Here is a 24,828-nt window from a genome sequence, read left to right as displayed (position 1 = left end):
GTATAGTATTATATACTATATTATAGTATTACTAATACTATACTAAGTATAGTATTAGTATATTGGTATCAATCAATATTACATCAATCAACATTACATTTTTCTATATCTAGCAATTTTGAGCCAGGAAAACACAAGCCATGCTCTTCTGCCTCATTTGCCATCAGCAGAAACACCAATAAATTCCAAAATCTTTATTGTTTCTGAGGGTTTGTGATATCCTACAAACCCGTAGGAACATAATTCAATATCTCTTAATCAGGCTTTCAGAAGTGGAGACTTAAAAGATTTGGGTTTGATTTATAAACTGGGCTGTCTTGTATGAAACTCCTCAATTGAGGATAATTACAGAACATCGAGAGATGTCATTTTATAAGCACACTCCCTTCTGTAGTAAGTAACAATACATTCATCTGTCCTTTGACTTTTCCTTTTGGCCTTGCAAACATCCCGAGGTCACCCTAGCACTGATGTTATTTCTGCTTTTGATGAACGATTTACTTTGGTATTTCTAATGTAACTTTAGAGTAGTCCCTGTGGACATAATAAATAAATATTATAGTAATTTACTTATCTGAAGCATTTAGTGTGAAAGAGAACTGACAGGCATTTTTAGGAGCTGCAACTATAAAATATTTCCTGCAGTATTAAGGAAGAAAATGCAGACATCTCATTTTTGTGTCTCAAACACTGTTTTCATTAGCATGTCTTAAGCTGTCCTTGCATGTACTACATGAACCTTTATTTGCTCAGATGACTTTGGCTTATGCAGGAACTTTATAAATATCTTTTCCTGCCCTGAGAGCAACTGTATTGGCCAGGTTCACATTGGTGTCAATGTGACTTTCTCACAGCACACATAGGAAAGAGCAGCGATGTAGGAATGGCAGAATCTATCCCTTGCTGATTTACCTCATATTATAATTAGCTGTGGTTTCCAGGTGAGTTCAGAGGTAATACCCATGGAGAAACATACCAGGCTTTGTTCGGGTTGTATAAACACCATGATTGTAGGTAATGTTGTATCGGGCTCATAATTTTGCCACTTTATATAATTAACTGGGTTTTATTTCTAAAAAATCTACCATCAAATCCATCAGCTCTTAATTTTCACTCTTGGATGCTAGATCAGAAAAAAATCTATTCATCATAAACCTTTCCAATTACCGGAGAAAACACTAAATCATATTTCTGCGTCCCTCTTTATTTTCTGTTCACTATTGCAGCACTTTCCATTTGCAGTGATTCTAAAAAGCATGTGGTCTCCTGACGATGCTGACTCTATTTGCTTTCCTCCCCATTTATTTATTTTATTTTTTTTAATCTAAAAACTTGCCAGTAAGTTTAACCCTCAGCTGTCCCTGGTGATTCTGTCCCTAAGCATATCCTACCTCATAGTCCAGAAAAAATTAGTTTGAAAGAGGCAGCTCCCTGTGTTGGCTGCAGCTGTTTTCTCCCCCAGCACCAAATGCTGTTGGCAGCCAATCACAGATGGAGCTAAAACCATCCTCAGCAATTTATGCGGCCACTTCCTCCAGATTTCTCACAAGAGAATTCCTGGACCAGAAATCATTCCTTTCTCGCCCAGACTTTTGATCCTGCATTGGAAATCAAATAAAGGTTTTCTGACCAGTGCTTCTTGCACTATTCTAGGTGCTTGAAACAGAATTTGGGAGGCTGTTACAGAGTGGTAGCAGTGGGGCTGGGCTGAGACCTCGCCTTTGAAAGGGTATCGGCTGCTCCATGTTTTCAGCGTCTTTGTGGGCTGCTCCACAAAGCAGCACTGCCATGTGTACCAGAGGGAGCTGCTTGCCTTGCCTCTCAAATGTAAAGGGGCATGTATTCAGTTTCCTAACAAAGAACCTACAGCCTAGAGATCTGTGATATTTAAGGAATGGCTTCTGGTTGAAATGCTTTTTGTTTGTTTGTTTATTTGTTTCACACCTCAGCTTTTATTTGGTTGTCCCAGCTTCCTGGAGTCTGACATTAACAAAGCAAAAGATTGTTTCTCCTTTTTTTATTTATTCCTTTATAGATCTTACTGTTGGCTCATGCTGCCAGTTTTCTGGCTTATTGGATTGTGGCTTCTGTCCTGTTTGAGGCTCTGAATGGAATAAATGATACTGCAATCCTAAAGCTATATAATTTAGCACATAAATGGCATAATGGGAGAGGGAAATAATTGCTTAAGGGACACTATGAAAACCTGAAGTGATCTTTCAGTGGCATACATCCCTGTTAAAACTTTGGACAGGAATTAAATCTGAAGTATAAAATAGAGAATATCATTCAGGTAGGATCACTCAGCTGAGCACAGACAGGGCCTAAACCCAAACAAAATCTTTATCTGATTTCTCTGCAGATTCACCCAGGCCTGAAAAGAGAGAAACCAAATGCCCCATCCCAGGATGTGATGGCACAGGGCACGTAACTGGGCTGTACCCTCACCACCGCAGTCTCTCAGGCTGTCCACATAAAGTTAGAGTGCCACTAGAAAGTGAGTATCACTACCCCGCAGCCCAGAAGAACGACTGGATCTGTCTCAGTATTGTGGGTAGTATGTGCTTATGCTGGAGAAGAATCCCCTTTTTTCAGCATGAGATAGCAGGATGAGGCTGGGAAAGAAGCCATCACCCCGTCTTTGCCCTCTATCTCACAGCACAGCCCTGCTTCCCACACTTGTGCAGCTCAAGTGCTCCTTACAGTAGCATTATCCTTACAAACAGCAGCAGGCTCCTTAGGTAGCCTGGGAAGAACAAGATCAGACAGCCTGTTCCCAAGCTGCCAGCAGACCTGCATGCTGCAGTCCCATGAATCTTCAAGTTGCTCTCTCACACCTTTGCTAAGGCACAGACATCTCCTGCTTGCTCCGGAGCCGAGGCCTCGTTTGCCGCAGCCGCACACGGAGGCTGCTGGCTCTCACTGCCAACAGATGAGAGGCCTGGGCATGCTTATGCAGAGATGTTTTTAGCATCCCCCTTGCTGCTGAGCTCCAAAAGGTTATTTCCATCAGTACATCCCAGTGCTGGTCCACAGCAGGTCCCTGTCTAGTGACAGTATCACACTAACCCTTTCATGCCCAGTCTAGCCTGAATTTCCCCGCTTATTTCTGACTGTGCTGCTCTGATAACATTGGCTTGTGTGTGTGTGTGTGTGTGTGTGTGTGTGTGTGTGTTTGTGTGTGTGTAATCCTGCAACATGATGCAATGAAATGCTGCATAATAAGCCAAAAACTTAATGTGAAACTATCCACTTAAACAACCTAGTTAGTCAGATTGTTCTTTGTGGTGATATGCATAACAACAAATTAAAAGGATATTTGCACTTTACCAAAATCCTCTTCCTAACTGTAGCTCTCCCCTTTTTTAAATCTGGTACTAAACTCTATTCATGGAAACATCTGCTGAATTAAGCAGGCTGCATTTGGAAGTCCTTAGCAACATTAACTTCCTAAAAACTTAAAATTAACAAGTCCTTGTTAATTATCATACTTCCAATTAGATGTGCTCTGTCCTAATGGGGGAAAAAAAAGAGAAGAAGTTAGAATTTGGTTCCTGGCAGAACAAACCTGTGGAATGAACAGTCAGCTTTTGTGAAATACTGTAAGATGTTTTATGTTTAACATAGACATATCTGTCAGTTTTAGCAAAGGTCATCCACATCCAAGGACATTAGAAATATACAGGCAAGAGTTTGTAATCGCTGCTAAGAGTGTAAGCCGATGCTTGGAACTATTACTGATTGGTCCAAGGCAGTTCCAGCACAGCCCAGATGAGCAGAAGGTGTAATGTTCAAAGGGAGATACTCTAAATATCTGATAAAATGAATAAACAGCCTTCCTGTACTGGAGAGATTTCCTTTCCTGGGACAGAAAGGGACTGCAGCTCCATGGAATATGGACTGTGTGGCCCAGGGCTCCTCTGTCACCTGCCTTTTCCAGTGTTAGTGGTGTATAAAGGGATTCATGATTCAACACCTTTGCTGACTTCCACTTGTGTTCTTTTGAAGTCGGTATAAAGAATTTTGTGCATGTGGGAAGCCTCACCACAGCAATATAAGCTGGTTTATGCTGGAGGCACCATATTCACTGCATTGTAGGTCCTTTGCTTCCCCTATTCTTTTGTGATAAAAATGTGAAAGAATTGAGAATCTGAGTTCAAAGAGGATATGTTCATTTTTTTAAAGATATGTATTTTTTATTGATGCCTTTTATTATCAACTTTTTTTTTTTATTTCTGTTTAGTTCTTGCCATGCATGAAAATGTTTTAAAGTGTCCCACCCCAGGATGCACTGGAAGAGGACATGTCAACAGCAATCGCAACACACACCGAAGGTAGAGCAGAAAAATTCCTGTCCACTTAAAACGTAACGCGTACTCGGGAGTAAATTGATAGGCACATCTTGGAAATAGATGCTATGTACTACACTGAAAAGTGTCTATGAACTGCAAGGGCAGCCTGTATTATTTATAACCAAATAATTGTGTTTAATTCCTTTACATAAAAAATGGCTGCAGCACAGAGGATGGCAAATTCCACTAGTATTTTCATAGATGAGATTTAAAGCTACAATTTCATCACGGTCCTCACATTGAAAAATAATCATGTACAAGGAGAAGGAATGAAAAAATACATTACTATTGCTACAGCTGCAAAACCCAATGGAAACCAAAACCCATTTATTTTGCACCACTACATGCTAGCCATTGACAGGAACTTCCAATCAGGGCACATTCCCGTTTAGCAAACCAGAAAATTTTAAGTGAACTATTTTGAAATCTGTTTAAAAACTCCACTTATTATTACCCTCAGGAATACAATCTTCCTGCCTGGAACACTCCTGTCTGTTTAACATGCTGCCTGCAGGAGAGAAAGTAAAATTGAGAAAAGACTTCCAGACAGGCAGCTGGGGAATCACAGCTGGACTGCAGGTGAGGCAGAGATCCACTCTCTGTCTCCAGCAAGCCACTGCTGTCAGCACAGCTCTTGTCAGTACTGCTTTCTGCTGGAAGCAGTATATTCCATCATACTGCTGAAATTGGGAAAATATAATGTCAGTCTTAAAATCAAACTTGTGACATAAGAATTTCAAAACCAACTCTCTTTGTTGATCTGAATTTCTGTGAGATTTTGGGGCTTTTTGTTTATTGATTCATTTGTTACTGCACCAAAATTAAAATTTATCATACCCTTTTAATACAAAAATTAGTAAGTCTTTACCAGACATATGAATAGCTTTTCTATAAAAATATATAAGGAACAAGCAGATATTTTTCCTTTGTTTTCCCTGTTTTAAATCCCTAGTCATCTTTGAAGCACATCAGCTGTATCATGAGCAACCCATGAATAGGATAAGAAAACATGTTCTAATCTAATAAAACAAACAGGAAAATATAAGCTAGCACAACTCAAAATTATAAAATGTGTTCTTTGGTAACAGTCTCTCATATATCCCTGGGTTTTTTTCCCAAATTCACTTTCCTTTTAATCAGCAGGAGGCTTATATGCATGGTTTAGCTGATAAAGTAAATGTCATTTGTCAAAAAATTTACTAGTGACTTGCCAGACACAAAACATCAAAGCTGAACTGTGGAAAACTCCTACATGATTCAGTTTCCAGATATATCACCTAAAATACACAGATTTCACAGTTTTGCATTAAGGATTGAAAAACAGATGAATCTGGGCAATAGCAACAGCAGTTCCCTTAAGTGCACAGACTATCAAAGTCACTGGTTTCCACAGAAAAACAGCACAGATCTCCTCTGCACAATAATTAATTTCAATGTTTTTTTCTTGTTGTCTCTGTTCTTCACCTTTGCTTTTCAACAGCCTTTCTGGTTGTCCAATTGCTGCAGCTGAAAAGCTGGCAATGTCCCAAGAAAAGAACCAGCTCGAGTCTCCAAAAGCTGGGCAGTGCCATGATCAGACTCACAGGTAGGACCCCTCACAAACCAGTTTCTCCCAACAAACAAACTCTTATCTATGCACAAACTCTGTTGACTGGTCCTCAGATCTTTCACCCACTTCAGCTTCAGTGGTTACCCAGTTTTCCAAAATGAGGATCTGCAAAACCATCTGATTCTCAAAACAAACCACCATTTTTCTGTTGGTTCGTGTGCATGAGGCTGACATTAAAGACGAGAGGTGTATCTTTGGATAAGCAACCAAATATATCCTATTAAATCTTACTTCCAAACAAGTAACCTGATCAGAACAATTAATAGAATTTCTTTATTTTTAGTTTATTGGTTTAATTACTTTAATTTATATTTTATACAATGACATCAAAAAGGAGAAACACTTTTTAGTGCAATTGTATTTTGTCTGAGTTATATGGACCCTACAGACACGCATAATTTGCACATCATTGGCACCATGACCGTTACAACCTATTATATTCAGGTCTATTTGGGGACACTTTAATTTGTGGATTATTGACATGATCAGCTCTAACGGTTCCTTCAGAGCCATTACAGAATATTATGTCCATGTGTCTGCCAACTGCACATGCCTTAACTCTACATATGAAAAGTCCTAAGGAAATTACTAAAGACAAGTAGTTACTGAACATTAACTAAATGGAATAACACACCATAAATCATTCGTTCTTCCCAAACAGCACAAGCAATTATTTCAGGTCATCTTATATTATATTTATACCATACTCATTCACAGTAAAGTGAGAACAATACTGATCCAAAAAAACTAAAAGCTAGGAAAAAAATCCAGACAAATTTTCAGAACTAAAGGAAATGGCAATCTAGCGGTGAGTAACTTCCTTGTAAGTAGCCCAAACTGCTATTAAAGAATACTGCATTTTTTAATGTCCCCATCTTTTAGTTTGTGAATTTTTGCATGTGACAATAGCACACTTTTGGATTGTGAGATGTAATCATATCCTATTTTTCAAGACAATGTTATTTAAAGACATTCTCATCTTTCTCCTTCATTCTTTTTCTCTTCTCTGCAGGACAAATTTAACAAAGCAGTCTGAGCTATCTCAGTTCAGTTACAGAGCTTCACAGTCAGTCACTTCCTCCAGAGGCACCCCGGGGAAAGAACAGGAGAAGTTTGGGAAAGTCCCATTTGATTACGCCAGTTTTGATGCACAAGTCTTTGGCAAACGCACAACAGCACCTGTGACACAAGGTCGAAAAACACCTCAGTTTCTTGAATGTAAGCTCAAAATTCAATTTTCTATTGAAGAAGGGGCAAAATGTCAATGATTTCTTTTTCCTTTTTGATTGTTCTGCTTTCAAACTTCTAGAATTCTAAAAAGGTCTGTGGAAACCATCTTTAATCATGTGTGTCTAGAACGTTAGACAGAATCACTAAATTGTGAAAGACAGAATTTTGAAACACTAAATATCGTCACTACAATGTTTACTTTTTTAATGTTTCTTTTAAAAGCAGTTATCAGTGGAAAAGAGGAGTAAAAGGAATGTTCTATATATTACCTGTTACCTTCTTCCTTGATTAAATTGAGGTATCATTATGGGATGGAAGACAAGTCCCATGGAACCTGTCTGCACAAGGTGTAATGAACTGTAATACAGAGAAATCCAAGTTAAGTTTTAAAGATACTGCAGGTACCATTTAGGTGAATCTACACTGGTATTATTTCTCCTAATGAGCATGAGCCCCAGCTACATTAATTGTGGGCCTGGGGTAAATTTGGCTTGGTACGTCATATTTCTGTACTAAATCATACATATAGTGCAGTCATATTCAATGCGTCAAATTGTTATCAAGATTCCTCTTCTTGCATCATTTACAGATTTTCTGAGGCACTACTCTGTAAAAATGAGATACCACAGTGCAAACACTGAAAGTTTATTGCAGATGCTCTTCAGAATCTGCATGGGAAACACTGGCAAGGTTCTGCCATTGAATTGACCATTATAAAATATTCTTTAGTTTAAATAAACAAATAATTCTGTTCCCATGAGGGAAATGGAAAACAAATGTTTCATTCCACCAAGACTGGGTTCAGAAGAAACAGAACCAGAACAATGTGAAAAAAAAGACTTTTTAATTGGCTTTTCTTTTGTTAATGACCAAAAGGAAAATAAAGTAGGAAAACAAATTTTGTCCCACTTACTCCAACAAAGAAAACCATTCATAGCAAGGTGAACAGAAAAGCAAAAAAATTTGTTAACGAATAAATTTATATATAAGTTTATTATAATATAATATGCATGTAATACTACAAAATGTTATATATGTTTTATATATTTATAAAATTTTGTGTATTTCTATATTTATTTGTGTACATGTCTGAGTACACAAAAACACACATATATGTTTGTAGGTATCTGGGTTTTGTGTGTATATATACAAATACTCTATTTAAAATTGCAAATGAAAAGTAGATATTTATCTGACCTGAAAAATAGGCTTACTTAAATGAAAGCAAATATATGCATTGCCAGCTTCTTGGGTGGCAGATTTTCCAATTTTGTTTGTAAAATTGAATATTCCCTATTAGCTGTCTCTTTTGCACAGATGTATGTCTATTTCACAGGTTCATTTCAAGGAAAAAATGATTGAAATGTTTTTATACAAATGCAAATACATATACATGAAATTTATGTATGAAGTATATCAGAACTGAAGTTTACAGCCTGTTGTTCTTGCAAAGATTGCAATGTGCAGCTATTATTTTAATGGAAAGGTGAAAGTAAAAGAGCTGGTGACTGATTTAACTCTTCAGGTATACAAAAGTTGGCAATAAGAAGCTGATTATGCAGTGATGGGTTCAGAGTCCTGTGTAAATATGCAGCCAGACAAAAGCCCATCATTAGCCCTCTGTGGATTCTGCATTTGTAAACTTGTTTGTTGGTTTGATTATTTTTAACAAAACATACACCCTTTAAAGCCTTGGGTGATTTTTATGTTGGTTGGTTGATTGGTTCTTTTTTTGGTTTTTTTAGGATAGGTAATGAAAAAATGCACTTTCTGATCTTTAAACACAATGTAAATTTCATTGTAGTAAGTGTTAAAAATGTAGACTGTCTTGTTTGTGCTACAGCGCTGTGCTTACAGCAGGGTAGATAAATCCTTTTTAATTTTCACTAGAGAAAGGGAGGACTGAATCATGAGGCTTTCATGTATTGCTCTACTGAGATGCCTCTAGTGCTTAGAGAAATGGAATATAGTATTCAGCTCCAGTCAAAGCACATAAACCAGCATTTCTTTCAGAGCATCCCAAGTTTGAGGGAAGATGAGTTCTCTTCTGCCTTAGCATTAGAAAGCACTCAGCCAAAGCTCTACATCCAAAGACATCCAGAGCCTTGGGGCTCAGATCTTCAGGGAATGAGCAGATGGCCATATGCAGAAATGTTCTTGATGTATCTGGGTGTAGGCTGAGAAATTGGATTTTGCTGAGTTTATCTTTGTAGGACACTGTGAGGGCTGCAGACAAAAGAAGTGATTATTGCTTCTTTAGAACTGAAACCATGGTGCTGTGTTCTCCCTGCAACAGTTTATGCCATTTCAAGCTCCAAAATCCAGAAGAGAGAGCAGAGTTCTCTCTAACTGTTTTAGAGTAAATGCTGCTGATGAATAAGAAAACAAGGAACCACACACACCACTTTTGTTTGTGAAAGTGCTTTTCTGTTCACCTGTTAGTACTTAATTTTCAACTGACTTCCCTGTGCCTAATAAATCTGTGTATTATTGCAAATATAGCCAACAAAAGACTGTAAACAAAGATCATATGTATGTTCAAATTATTTTTATTGATTAAAGGGTAGACTTAAATTTGTAAATATTTCCACAAAACACTTAGCACTGAATGTTCCTTACAAGTAATGTTTTTATCTGATTTTTCTGCTTCATTCAAGAGCCTGGTTTTGTTCTCCTTAGCCACATAAACAAAGCTATTTAGGTAACTGACTTATTCATCTAAGTAGAGTAAGCAGTATTGTTTTTGCTAAAACTGGAGAAGTCACTTTTGATTTTTTTTTTTTTTGCACATTAGAGGTCCAAGAGGAAACCTTTATAAGAGTACATTTACAATTGCATTTTTCCATTGGGGTGGTCAAATCACGGTGGATACCACACTAATGCTTGCTCAGTCTTTCCTTTGACATCATTGTTTTTAATGCTTGAGTTAAGGATAAGTAAAATATGAGTAAAAAATCTCAGAAAGGTTTGTTGACAGATGTGTATTTCTCGAGGAAAAATTAAATTATTGTGTTTCTGAAGCCATTTTTACTGCAAACCCTTACTGGCAATAGCAAATTGATTGTTTTAAAATGTAGTCTTGGAATATATATTTTTTTTTATGTATGAAATTGTAGTCTGCGAAGCGAAACTATTTAACGGGAAAAATTTCATACATGCAATTGCTAATCAAATCTCTCTTCAACAGCAAAGCATTTTTCAAATCCAGTGAAATTTTCTAATCGGCTGCCTAGTGCTAGCGCCCACACACAGAGCCCTTGCCATGCCAACTCTTATAGCTACGGTCAATGTAGTGAAGACACCCACATAGCAGCAGCTGCTGCTATCCTGAACCTTTCCACCCGCTGCAGGGAAGCAGCAGAGATCCTCTCCAACAAACCACAGAGTCTGTCTGCCAAGGTAGGGTAGTCCAAGAACCTGGAGGGTGTGCTAGCTACTGAACTGTGCGAATAAACTGTCTTTCATGTTAGTGACTGCATTAAATCCCCCAAAAGGAGGCTTCTGTTTGCATGCTCTTTTGAAGAGAGGCAGAGAGAGAAAAAAAAAAAAAAAAATCAGTAACGCAGTGACCAGTTCTGATAAAACTAAATAAATAGCAGGAATTATGTTGTTAATTCTTTTCATAATTGAGCACTAATTACAAGGGGGGAGTTTTCTGGGAGGAAAAAAGAAAAAGGTTATTTGAAATCCAACAACAATCTGTGGCAGATAATGAGTAAGATCTGTTTTAAGAGGGAATTTTTCTCCCTCTGAAACCTGCCATTAGTGATCATTTTGGAGACTGACTTAAAAAAATATAAAGATCATATGATTAATCAAGGAGATATTTGCTAGCAATGGAACAGAACTACCTATGGAGTGTGTTGTGTTTGGAGCCCCTAACAGTTTGGCAAGATGGAGAGGGGGGAATAACAACTGACTTTGGTAACATTCCCCTTTCTGCTGGCAAGAGTGGAGAATCAGGCCCACTGCGTTTGGAGATAGATAATTTGGGCAAGTCTGTCATAATGGAAAGATGCCTAATTTTGTAGATGTTTGTGTGGCTTTCGTGTTTTGTTTTCTGCTCTGCATTTCCTCACAGATCTTTATGATTTACAAATGGTGCTGTGTGAGCTGTGAGCCTTATTTTCTGTGTCATTACATAGTATTATAATGCTGATGAAAATAGACGAGATTTTCTTCTGACGACAGTGGTGTGGGAGCACTGTTGTTTATTATTTACATTGAAGTCACACATGTTCCACTGCAATGAAACTTTTGAAAGCTCTTTGTAGATAATAGGGAGTCATTACAAGAACTTAAGGAGAAGTCACTGGGGAATGAAAAGAGGTGCATTTGTCAAAACACAGCATAGCAGGTGTTCTTCAAAAGACAGATGATCTGTTTTTCTGCAAGTCAGTGTCACTCCGCCTTATTCCTCTGTTATCTGAGCCTCACAAGGCTCATTCTGGCCAGGTGTGTCTTCCACAGCTGTTGAGCTACATTTTGGTTGAGGGTTTATTCACCACTGCTAGGAGGTTAGCTATTATTTTTTGAGTGGAACCATTAATTTTGCCACCAGCATAACACCTTGTCAGGTATTCTGAGCCTTGTGCCTTTGCAGAGTGGTATCTCCTACTTTGCTGCTTTTGTTTTCTACTTGTGTGTGAAGTTTTGGACATTAAAATCAACATTGGGAGCTGCCACAGGGTAAACTTTTTTAGAGTGGTCACAGGTATTCCCTGTAACTCATTATCTGTTCCAAAGATTCTGTAGAACCTCTCCTAATGACAAATCCATCCTTGATATCTGCTGCAAAAAACCTTTATCAGTCTTTAATAGAGACTTCTTCTAGTAGGGAAATGGAAACTGATGCCAATGGTTAGATTAAATTGCTGCAGCAGCCTTTGGCTGACCTCAGCAATAGACCTTTCTTGCCAGAGAAGAGCAGTAAAGGGACCAGGCATAACCCAAAGATTTTCTCCTATGTACCTGCTTCACAGTTGCCAAATCATGGGGAAGGATTGAATGGAAGTGAACATAACAGTAATGACACAGAGGGGCACTTGGGGCACATAGCTGACTCCTTTTTCACAGCCAGGAATCCAGCCTGAAAGAAAATCACCTGCCTACCTTGCTATCTGCCTGCCTCCACTTTTGCCAGACTTTCTGGAGGGCATACTGCTACAAAACATCTGACAGAAGAATCAGAATTAGCTTCTGGCCAAAATACAGACAAGTAAGCCCCAAACAGATTTGGTGTCCAAAAGCATACAAAACGGATTTTTATTTGGTTTTGGATATTTATTACCTTGATCGCACAGGATTCAAACCAAAAATTTGTGAATTAAGTTGCCAGACTCTCGTCAATGAAGGCACTTTCTAATTTTAAAATATGAAACAATAAAATACTATTTATCAGTGTTTCTGAATTGTTTTGTGGCTGGTGGTGGCCACAAATGTAAATGTTTAATTGCTAGAATATCTTAAAAATTTTTAGATTATTAAAAAACCCTCTTGAGACTTTATATGTATTTGATCTCAAATAACGCAACACATTACTACAGAGTCAAATATTTCCTTTTTCTACTCAACAGCACACACATTCAACACATTTGAAAATAACTGTGTGGAGCGGCTGTGTTCAGAGCCCCACAGTATCAAGTGTCTCAGCCCTGCCCCTTGAAACACCCTTTTATTCCTTTTTCTAAGAAAACCTGATTAGCATCGTCAATACTTCAGCAGATCAAAGCTCCTGACTTGTAAAGGTGTTTGAGCATCAGGAGCCTCGCAGCAATCCAGTCCTTGGTTCCTTACAGATGGGAGGCTGTGTGGTGGTAGTACAAGGATATGTGAGACTGCAGAGGAATTCTCAGTCTTGCTGGAAATATTTTGCCAGTAGCACAATTGTCAGAGATGTAAAAATATTGTGCTTCTAAGTTTTAAAAGCAGAAGGTAAAGTTCAAACATTTCAAGTAAGTGGCGTTTTCTTGTATTTTCTCAAGGCATGCATATGTTGCCTTGCTTAAACAAGTGGGGAAAACAACAAAATGCTTTTTAGCACAAGTGTGTTCCCAAGTATCTCTTTTTCTTTTTTTCTCTTAAATTTTATTTATTGACCCCCAAAGCATTGTCCCTCTCCTAGAAAGTGAGATGGTTTACCCTGGTTATTCACTCCTTTCCTGTATATGCAGGTAACATTTAAATGAAAAAGTAAATGTATCTTTTAACATAGTTCCAAATTTCAATAATTTGATGGACATTCAAATATGTCCAATATTCAAATGGATATTCAAATATTCTCTACATATCAGTTCAAAAGGGAGAGTCCAAGACAACAGAAGAGAAAGAGTAGCAAGAATAGAGAAGTCACATTTCACATTAACAGTACCACTAGCGAGAAAAACTTCCAAAGAGACATTATGTTCAAGGTGATTTGACAAATATCCCACGTTTAAAAAGTATTAATTTAAAAAATAAGCCATTAAAATAATACATTTATTCTGAAATGAGCAGTAAAATTAATCTTAAACTTTATCTATGAATCATGTGTCAGTTGCATACAAAATAGTAAGATCATCAGATACTTTGATGATATAGTTTTCAAAATAATTAATGCAACATTAATGTTGCACTGTCTGAGCCATACAGCCTGGGACTGCAGTAAACTTTTCCCCTGAATACAATCCCAACCAGGCAATTCCCATGCAGTCAGTACCCCAAGGCAGTCTCCTGGTTGCTCTTGATTTGCAGTTGGTGTAGCTTCATTCAGCTCCCACAGAAGTCAGCAGAAGGGTTCCCCTAGGAGGCTTAGCCTGCAGTTTCTAGCTCTGTGCAAGAATCCACATCATCATAACTTCCAGGGATCTCCCCTGTTTACAGCCCTCGCCACACATGTCTCAGTGAGGTAGCTGCAGGCAATAGTTTATCTGTATCCTCATCACTACTGCTTGCCAAACATTTTGTTGACTGTTTTGGTGTTTTTCCCACCTGTTTAGACAAAATGGCATATGCACACTATGCCTTTAAATAAAACAAGAACAAAAAATGCAAAAATAAAATCACACTTGCTAAAAATGTTTAAAGTTTAAATTCTATTTTTTGAACAAAATTGTGTTATCTCTCCATTCTTGGATACTGATGACAGTGAAAATTGCATCAATTATTTAAAAACTGTAGTTAGCACTCAGCATGTTTGTCAGGCAGTACTTTACTCCAAATACCTTAAAGCCTAAATACAGGATGAAAAATCATCCAAGAGCATCACTAGGTACCATCCTGTAATACTGCTGTGCATATTGCTCTCTAAGTACCTTCTTGGCTAGCTTTTTTTTAATTTGTGAACTGCTTGGGGCCTAAATTGTGACTCCATTTTTGTCTCAGATGTTGTTGGGCTATTACAAGCTTTCTCATTTTGACCCAAATTAATATTTTAATTTTCTGCAGAAGCACTCAGTTGCTTAAGTTTAGGTGTGAAAAATGAAGGACCTGGTCCATGTGTTTTTGTTGGCTGGGAATAGGAAAGATTGAACCATTTTGGATGGACCTGTATTAAGAATATTATTCAGACACGTGGCAAGATAGGAGTCTCATTTACTCCCAGTACCAGAACTTAAGAGCTCTTTTGAGCTTTCCAAATCAGACTGAACTGCTGGAGGAATGCAAATCATTGATCATGTTGTTCCTTTGGACTTGCTTAGCATTAAGTTCCATGACTGATACCAACCAAAGAAAACATGAATTTTCTTATATGTCATGGCACAATGTCCCTTATGTCACAGGCTTGAAATAAGATAATAAGATACATGCAGACACAATAATTTACTCTTTCTGATCCAGCTGAGATAAAGCTTAACTTGTAATCATTACTGGAGACTTTGGAGAGTATTAAATGTTATGAGTGATCAGATGGTCCAAAAGCATATGAAAAAATGGAGGAGAAATTTGACACAAAAAAATAGCATCCTTTATTGTCCTAGCTGTTGTAATCCAGTTCTAAGTACAGGACTTAATTAAGTACTAGAAAATATTCCCTAATATTTATGTCATAAGATAAGGCTGAAAGAAAGATTGACTTTATTGTAGAAAGCAGTTGGGGAGTATAGAGACCAATTTTTTGTTTTGGTTTTCATATTTATATAAGTCTTCATTTTTGGTAATAAATTACTGTTTGTACCTTATTTTTTTCACTGAATAGCTACTAGAATAAAGAAAATGTGCTCCCATCATTTTTCTTTAATTATTTTTTCTTGAATCCTTTTACCAGCTGCTTGTAAAATGTGAGGTGGGGGGATTAGACTGTCACTTATGAGGTACTAGGTAAGAAGTAACCTGAATTTAATTACTGTGTGTCTCCTATCATGCTCTTTGATTTTTCCTCGTTGTTTCAGTGGATATTTTCCTGGTTTACACCAGTGTAAATATAAATGTGAGTAAGATCAAAATCAGGCTGCAAAGACTTACACAGCTTAAAACAAACATAAGTTAGGAAGCTAAAAAATACATTCTCATCTTTGTTTTGCTTACAGTTTTAAGGAATAATCAGAACAGTTTACATTGTTTTAGTAGCTGTATTTTAAATATGTCATGATAAATGGATAAATATAGGCCTGTTCACACATGCACTAGAGTCAACAGTAATAAGATCTTGCCTTCACTGAGGAGAACACGGCCTTTACAAGCTTGAGCTAAGCATAGTAAGTGCCATCTTCTGTCAGCATGTCAGAGCACTGCTCTAACATTTTTTCCCATTTGCCATTTTTGCCTTTTTAGTTACATTTAAAAATTGATGTAAAAATAAATGTGGAAAAGCAAGCAAAGGAGACATATTGAGAGGAGGGTGGGATCAGAGTAGGAATGTAAACTGGAGCAATAACTCTGACTTTTTTCCCTCTTTTTGCTCTGTCATTTGGAGTTTGCTAGGAAGGCACCAAAGCAATAGCTCTTTTATACCATTCTGAGTAAAAAGCCATGCTGAGAACCTGTGATCAGTTCTGCAGTGGGCAAAGGGGATGTTTTTCCCATGTCTTTATTTAATTGTTGCGTGCATCTGTGAGCTCACTTAAACTCCATCTGCACACTACTTCACAAACACACTTTGGCTACCCAGCCTTTCCTGATTGGAATTAGGTACGTGTTGGAGAACACAACTTCTACATGAATTTCAGGCAAGTGTTGAGAAAGCTTTAAATATCCATGATAGTAAATGTTCTGCTTATCAGTCAGAGCTCCTTGTGGAGGCTATTGGTATCTGTTTCTCAGAGAGAATGATTTTCTGATATTATTCTATGTCAAGTTGCATTAAGAAGGAAACCTTGATTGTTTTTGGTCCTTCTTGCTGCTGCTGTTGCCTTCTGAGTAGCAGATATTTTTTCAGTAGAGAGAATCTGCACTATTTATGGGTTTTGCACTATAAAACTACTGCAGCCCAGTCACATGGCTTCCTTTCCTAAGCCATCTGTCACAGAGGTCTGGAATTTTATGTGAATGTTGGTTGTGCAGACTTAACCCAAGATTTTTTATTATGAAAAATGTCAGCAACTACAATATTTAGCATTTTACTTTACATTGGTCATTAAACTTGATTACTGTAGCTCTGTTTCATTGCTATAGTTACATAGCAACTACAAAGCCAAAAAACACTGGGGCGATCATGGCAGAGCTGTATTGTCAGATCCTGGAGTGTGTGCTTGGCACTGATATAGTTAATATCTTGGATTTTTGTAACTAAGGTTTATTAATGCTGGTATAAAAATGTATTTGATATTATACAGATGGCATAAGATGTTGTGGTTACTAAGTTATTATCCAGGATAAGCTGCACTGTCAAATTCAGGGCTTAAAACTATCACAGGAGATTAAACTATTTACTAAAAAGGGGCAGAAAGATATAACAAAAGCGTCTTAGTATGAACATATTAGAAGTGTATTTACTTCCCATAAATATAATAAAACATCTCTCTCTTTAAGCTGTGTGATTGAAAATGTGAACTTGGCTGTGTGGGAGAAGCAAACATAAGAGGTGCCTGAGTTTCTGAACCAGGGACAAGCAGATGGCTTGCTGGTGCTTCAGCCTAGGTGGGCATCTGCATGGATGCAAAAGGGAGCCATGCTGGCTGAGTGAAGAGAGGTTGACAGGCCTTAAATTGTCTTCTAGCACCAGTATTTTCCTTCTGATTCAGAAGATTTAATCAATCACATTTTACCTTTGAATTATTCGTTGGCACTGGCAGTGGTAGAAGGCCAGGCTGCACTAAGGAAGCTCCACCCTCAGTCCACCCAGCGTGGCCGTGCCACACTTTCAGCAGAGGGGAAGAGCTCCCTGTTTCACCACAACTCTAAAGATCCTCAGGCAAGGACAGGTTTGACTGCCCTATCTTTGGCAATTCGATGGTTGACGAATCATCATGCCCCAGCAATATTTAATGGTCAGAAGAAGAAAGGGGCTCCTCCCGCCAATGTCTTTCTGAGGAAGAGGTCTAAGAAAGACAGACAAACTTGCACCCTGGGCGTGCCTGACTCTTTTCTATTTACAACACAACATCTGGGTGATTCATTTACACCGTGAGTTTCCTATTACTCAAGGTAGGAAATCTAGGTTTATACAGCTGTCTCCTACAGTTACACAGCATTGCACACATCTACCCCAAATTCCCAAGTGTCATCCAAGCTTTGTGGTGACTCAAATTAAAAACAGTAGTGATCACAATGAGCAGTGTTAATTACAGTATTCTATTCGTAGATCTCTGACATGACTATTTATCTCCATAGTCTTTGAATGCTTTCCACATTATTCAGGAAAACACTGAACTAGACTACAAACTAGTCCTCCAGAAGCCACATTTCATCTTTTTCCCTAGGTGCCTTCAGCAAATGTTGGCAACAGCAAGGACTAGTCTTATATTCATCCCTATATAGAAGATATGTCAATATGCAGCAAGCATATTAAGCATGAGAGCAAATTTTTGTTGCTTACATTAGAAAACTGCACTTTCAGCAGCTTTTTACCATTGCAAGAAGAGGAGTTTATCCTCTTTTTTCTGTGATCAAATGGTGTAAGGCAGATCAATGACATTTCCTTCCTTTGTTCTTGTACACCCAAGCAGCATTTGCCCCTTTTTGTGAGCAGGAGAGCTTCTCCCAGACTGGAAATAGAGGTTGGGTCTCTCCCCAGACTGCACACACACCTCTGCAATTAGAGGCTGCTCTTTGCTGTACTCCCCAGGAAACAAAGGGTTTGTTAACTCAGGCAGAATATCTCCATTAGGGAGAACCTCCCCAAAATCCTCCTGTACCTCCCCATCTATTGGTCTCAGTGCAGACCTGTGCCTTAGTGGCCTAGTCAAATTCTGATAAAGGCAGTAGAGCATTTCAAGTGATGTAGAAAACCCAGTGAAAATTTCTCCTACTGTGCTACTTTTAGATGTATTTCTTTCCCCCTCCTTCTCCCCCACCATGATACAGATGTTGTAATGCTTCCAGGGTGTGGGGGGAAGGGAGAATATGTAATAGTAATGCTGTTGATGACCTAAACAATGCATTAATGCTTTTAACTGTGAATTGGGGTCATAGTTCTCTGTAAGAGTGAAAAGATCAAGAAGATTTAAAGCTAAACTTTTTTTAAATAAAACTAGATTTAGGGTGTATAGGTTATGGTTTAGTGGCATCTTATTTAAATTCTACTTACTATGTTTAAGCTGAGATGCAGGGATACCATTACTGAAGCTACCCTTAAGTCTGCCTAAGAGTTGGACATTAACTGACATAAATCGAAAAGCTGGGTTTAGATTCAGATAAATTTAAATAAGAGCGTGCATTTATATTTATCCTTTAAAAGCACCACATGGTTATTCTACAGCCTTACCACGTCCACATCTAAACATGTCTCTATTTCCTGTTGCATGTCAGGGAGCTGAGATAGAAGTGGATGAAAATGGCACACTGGATTTGAGCATGAAAAAGAATCGAAGCCAAGACAAAGTTATGCCTCTCACTTCTTCCAGCACAGCACTTCCCACTCCCACCTCTTCTCCTTTCAAAGCAAGTAGCATCCTGGTAAATGCAGCCTTCTACCAGGCACTTTGTGAACAGGAAGGCTGGGATACACCAATCAACTACAGCAAGACCCATGGCAGGAAAGAAGAAGAAAAAGAGGTATTTTTTCAATTTCTGAGTGACTTTCTCCCTTGCATGAGAGACCATATGATAGTCTTTAGGACCATGTAGTACATTTTAAAGGGAATCAATTTCCACAGGTAGAGGCTTGTGAGCACTGATCTGGTTTTAATGGTCTCTTGGATGGGATATAAAAAAACAAACCCACTACTCACTTTGGAAAATCTTGCTTTCAGAGCCTACTTGCTAATGTCTGTAAGTCTCTAAGGTAAGGGAAACAAAGATTACCATCATTAGAGGCTGCTTTTTAAATTTTGTTCCTAATGGCTCAGTCTTGTAACACAAACACCCAAATGGACTAGCAATCACCAGGGGAAAATGGAAAAACAAAACAAAAACAACCCCAACAAATTAAATCAAACCAAGAGAGTTTTTTCATGCTGAAACAAAAGACAATTTTTCCATACCAACTCTTTAGACTTCTAGATAACTTGATATCTAAGCATTTAAACTCAGACTTAAAATCTTGTCTGTAACATTATTTTACTGGAAAACTTTTTATTTTACATCCTGCAATAAATTTCTGCCACTGAGTGTCAGATCTCCAACTTGCAACTTATGTGATCAGTCTACTAGAGTGTTACTTCCAAATCAATAATTGTCCTAATTTTGGTTTTGTTTCTGTTTTGCTCTTTCATATCTGTTTATCCTGTCTTGAAAACAAGGCAGCATAGTCTACTATGGCCTTTCTCTCTTATTCTTCTACTTTGCTAGCAAGTTCGATTTAATATCTTTTTTTTCATAAGCCTGACTTTCAGGATATGGGTTGCTTTCAGTTTTCTTAAATCAGGAAGGGATCACCAGCTCTATAAAAGGCTGATTAGATAAAAGCCTATGCTACAGCTTTCAGAAAGAAACTAAAAGATGTCCTAGTTGGAAGGTTTTATACTACTTGCTCCTTGTTTGATTTTACATATCTAGTAATAGAATTTGATCATTATATTAATATGACATTATCTTTTGTCCAAAAATCAAATCTGACACTTCAAGAAAACATAGATGGGGTAAAGCTATTTATAATTGAGGTTGGGGGATCAAGGCATCCAGTTCAAAAACCACCTGGAATTTGAAGATAATTCATTTCAATAAGGGAAACAATCTACCAGCGCTGGGTAGAAGGTTGCAACGTGTCCACTGAAAAAGCTTGCATTTCTTGGAGGCTGGGTTGTCTTGAGCCCTTTGCAGTCTCTTTGGGGCTAGTGATGGTCTCTATCTCACCAATGACAGAACAATCCGTGTCTCAGGGTTTTGGAGAGCGTCTGAAGCAGGAGGCTGAGGGCCCAGGCCCTTTCCCATTCATTCATGCTGCAGGATGAGCAGGCACATCCAGCTTTGAGAGGACTGCCCTGCTGCTGGGACCAAGGGGTGCCACAGACTTGGCAGGGGACCTGTCATGTCACTCCTCCTCCCTGCTGCCATCGCAGCTCAGCAAAAGAGCCAAGACAGGAGCACCTCCGCGCCCCCCAGTCCATGCCTGACTTTCACAAGGCGAGGATGGGTGTCTGGATGTTTCCCTGTCTCTTTCCAGCACAGGGAATTGGAGGCAACTAAACTGCCCAACAGGACATATTGGTCCAATGCACTCAGGCACTGGTGCCCCTTGCACTTGCTGCTTTGACACTGTGCATTTTGTCCCTAATTGAAGATCTGGCCCCAGATCTCTGCTGTGAGATTTTGGTGTCCCAGGGAGCCTTGATACATCCAGCGATAACAGGGCCAGAGGCTTGGTTTTCAAAATCAAAGACTGGCAGTTATCCTTATGCAAAGAAAATGACTGATTATATCTCTTTCTAATTCATTGTTATCTGGTTCATATGCACAACAGTTGCTTAATTTTGGTGGTAATTTCCAGAAAATATTGTCTCTCTCTCTCTCAGCAAAATAGCCTGTCCAGATGCCCCCTTAAAAAAAAAAAAAAAAAATCCGAATTTGGAAAAAGCTCAAAATCTCTCCAAAAGGAAAGCGCTGAGAAATAACTAGAGCTGTCAGTTAGTTCAACTGTCAGTTCTCCAAAGATTTCAGGGCTTAAAAATGTTAAAAGTGCCAGATGCTATTATCTGTTATTCATGTTACCATTATGTTCTGGTCTTTGCTGAAATCAATATAAACTTCCATCTGTACATTAATGGAGTATCATTGCTTGCTTTCTTTCAGTAGTGTGCATGCATGAATACACACATGCTCTTTGCAGGAAATAGTAGTGCTTGGACCAATTGGGATGGTTCTGATTTTTCTTTTAGTCTGAAATTCTTTAGATTTTAATAGCATTTAACTATAAATCCATTCAAATTGAAAAGGAAAAATTATACATACAGTTGGGCTTGAGTAGCTGTGACGATCATCACCCAACATATCAGAAAGAGAGAAGTGCTAAAGGTGCTTTCCCAAAGGATTATCTCTCCCTCTAACGATAAATAGCTGGAGAAGCACACAAGCCAAGACATGATGCTCTGCTTTTAGTCTTAAGTGCAGTGGATCAAAAAGTATTTGTTCTTTATTTCTGACCTTCTGTGTTTCAGACAGATGCAACACCATTTGGGCCACATGTAGTGATGTAATGTTCTAGAAAGGCAGAGTTTCGGTATTCCTTTGCCTGCATTTCCAGTGCACTGTCCTGATTTTCAGCTTCTACACATATGAAGATTTTATGTTGCTTGAATAACACCAAGTATCCCTCAAGGAACTAAGAAAATTACTAAAGGTGACTAAAAAGTCACTCATTTAAATGTCTATATATATCTTCCTTACTCCTGGGAAATATACTAGGAGAAAAACGGTATAAAATTGTTGTTGTTTCTGTATGTATGTGTGTGAATAGCTTTAGTTTAAAAAAATTAGAAATCTTAATAGCTCAATTCAGGAAATTCACTATTAAGATTTTGAAAAAACCCTAACTATTTAAAGATAGAAAACTAAAATACTGCAATTCTAAACCCTCTATATCAGTTATACTGGCGGATATAGGTGTATTCCTGTCAGGCTTCACCATGAAGTCTTGTTTTTATTAAATGACTCAGTGAAATGAAGCTGTGAACTGCAATACTGTAGTGTTTTGTCAAGCCTTGCACATAGATAATTCTCCATCAGTCTGCTCTGTGCAGCAGGTATCAGACAGTGACATGATGAAAAACACACACACACTCACACACAAAGTTTCTGGTCCATCACCAGCGAAAGATCAGAATATCTGTCATTATAAACAAAGAACCCAAGTTACACATATGAAAATATGAACATAGCCTGCAACACAAACAGTTAGGGCAATTCTGGTGTGCTGCAGGTGAATCCTGAGGTACATGACCCAGATCAGGATCACAGTGGAATGCTAGCAGGTCCTTTTCTGCACCCCTTAATCCAGGCTGCTCTCAGAAGAAGTGGAAGTGGCTGATGTATGGCTAGTTTAGAAACATGGATCCAGGCAAGGCATGCTTTAAATTTTTAGAAACACACATCAGTTCAGTGATGCAGATGTAGCCTGGCAGAGTTACTTGTTAGACAGGAAACTGATGAACCACTCTTCTTTAACCTCCATTAAATTAACTGGAAACCATTTTATCTGTGTTTTTTGAAGTTATTTTGACATCTGATTACTTCTAGCTGGCAACAGGGTATTGGCATTTTTGGTTGTTTCCTTGGGGAACTTTCAGTTTTACAGTAACTCGTACCAGTGACGATCCCTGATTGCACTTATGTGTTTGTAAGAAAGGTAGGTCAGAACTTGTGGATAGAAGTAGTCAGGAATTCAAATACCCATGGCAAAATCACCCCTATGTGCCACTGCCAAAATTACTCCTATATGCCACTGGGAACAAGATTTAACCCAACTCTGGAAAATATCTTTGATGTTTCTTGGGTCTTGAACAAAGCTGACATCCATTTTTCCACTTTTGCATTTTAGCATTTTAGTTTCCATGTCTGGAAGACTTACAATCATTTATTATTGCTGCACTAACATCAAGACCTTCTGTAGTCGCTAACTTTCTCTGTTGCTCCTTATCTGAAGTTCTCCTTTAGAATTATAACTCCTCAAGCCTGAAATATATGAGGATTTTTCTATTTATTTAAAATAATTACTCATTAATTACTGTGAGTGTTTAGTAGAGCTGAATATAGGTATTTTTGCTTTCTATATTTGTATCAGATTAGATTATTCTCAAACAAATTAACCCCAAAAATGTGGTTGAAAAAATCAGTAGTAATTGATACAGCAATAACATGGCATCATTTCTATACGTATGTGAAGTGTGAGTTAGAGTAGGCAGTAGGTAGCCAGCAGCTGAACGCAGAAGAATGTCATATTGAGGATCCAGCCTCCAAACAGGCAAAGATGAGCTGCCAGAATTGAGGACCATATGGAAGCTTTATCAGAAGAAACACCCCTGCAGAGCTTACAAGACCCAGGAGGCAGAAACTCCATTTTCAGTCCAGATTCCACTCAGCCCTGCGCTCTGTGTTAACAGCTCTGCACACAAGCCTGCTCCTCTGTCCTGGCACATTTGTCAGCTGCACAAGCCCAGAGCATCCATGGCACCAGCACTGTGGGTTTAGCAGAGGCTGGGACCTTCCCCTCTCAGCCATGGGCAGCAGTTTCTGCTCCTACAGATGGTAATCTCTGGGAAACACCTGAGTATTGGAATGGAATCACAAAACCAACGTGAAGTCCAAGAAGGGATTCATAGAGGTCTGATAAATGATGCTATAAACTTTGGAGAATTCTTGAATGATAAAATAGCTACTGAGCATCCCTCCAGAAAGGGATAATTATCTTTTATAAAGACAATAATAATTGAAAGCATTAAGTCTCAAAACAGTAGAAACCAAATTATTTTGAAATCATAAAAGAAGATTTTTCAGAAAACAGAAATTCCATTTCCTACCAGGATTCCAGCTTTCCAAAATGCCTTCCCAATGGAGCGAATGCTCATGATTCATACTATCCACCAAACAGCATGGTAGCAGTGATGATTTTGATTTACAAATTGTACAAATCAAGAACTACCCTTAGCAGCCTGCTATTAAGAAAGCTTCAAAGTTGTTTTGTTCTTTATGGTTTTTATTTTAACAAGAATCTGCTCTTTCAATAAGATAAAAGGACATTCCATTCCACAGATCTAAACAGCTTTGCATTAGCATTTGCTTATGTAAATAACACTTTTTAAAATTTCTTATTGCAGTTTTGTAATTTATGGTGCAATGGTCACCACTTTAACCGTGTTCAAAAGTCAGCAATGTACTTACACAGCAAATAAAAAGAATATAACTGCCAAAGTCTAGTTTTGCTCCACCAACAACCACTTCTCTTTTCTCTGCGTACATTTCTTTGGCCTTTATCACTGTCTTATTAAACAAACAAAAATTTCTCCTGTATAGTCTCCTTAAACTAGCATCTGCTTTCAGAAATATTTACACAACAGTCTTAAATATCTGCCTGTAAGAGCCTGAAACTATGATATACTAAAGTTTCTTAATTTCTCTCCATCATAT

The 24,828-nt window shown here is 38.1% G+C and overlaps 1 protein-coding gene across 1 annotated transcript in view; it reads left to right on the top strand.

Annotated features, from left to right (window-relative positions):
- Positions 1-24,828, top strand: part of ST18 (ST18 C2H2C-type zinc finger transcription factor) — a 66,260-nt gene that overhangs the window by 23,499 nt on the left and 17,933 nt on the right. Inside the window, exons 5-10 of the mRNA XM_059477220.1 lie at positions 2,363-2,497; positions 4,244-4,334; positions 5,833-5,937; positions 6,974-7,179; positions 10,379-10,590; positions 19,078-19,323. Coding sequence (XP_059333203.1) covers positions 2,363-2,497; positions 4,244-4,334; positions 5,833-5,937; positions 6,974-7,179; positions 10,379-10,590; positions 19,078-19,323 — 995 coding nt within the window. The remainder of the gene's footprint in view (positions 1-2,362; positions 2,498-4,243; positions 4,335-5,832; positions 5,938-6,973; positions 7,180-10,378; positions 10,591-19,077; positions 19,324-24,828) is intronic.

The sequence above is a fragment of the Ammospiza nelsoni genome, chromosome 1 (genome assembly GCF_027579445.1).
Source record: "Ammospiza nelsoni isolate bAmmNel1 chromosome 1, bAmmNel1.pri, whole genome shotgun sequence".
Lineage (NCBI taxonomy): Eukaryota > Metazoa > Chordata > Aves > Passeriformes > Passerellidae > Ammospiza > Ammospiza nelsoni.
Note: the sequence above shows the minus strand (reverse complement) of the source record. Positions and strands in the feature narration are given on the sequence as shown.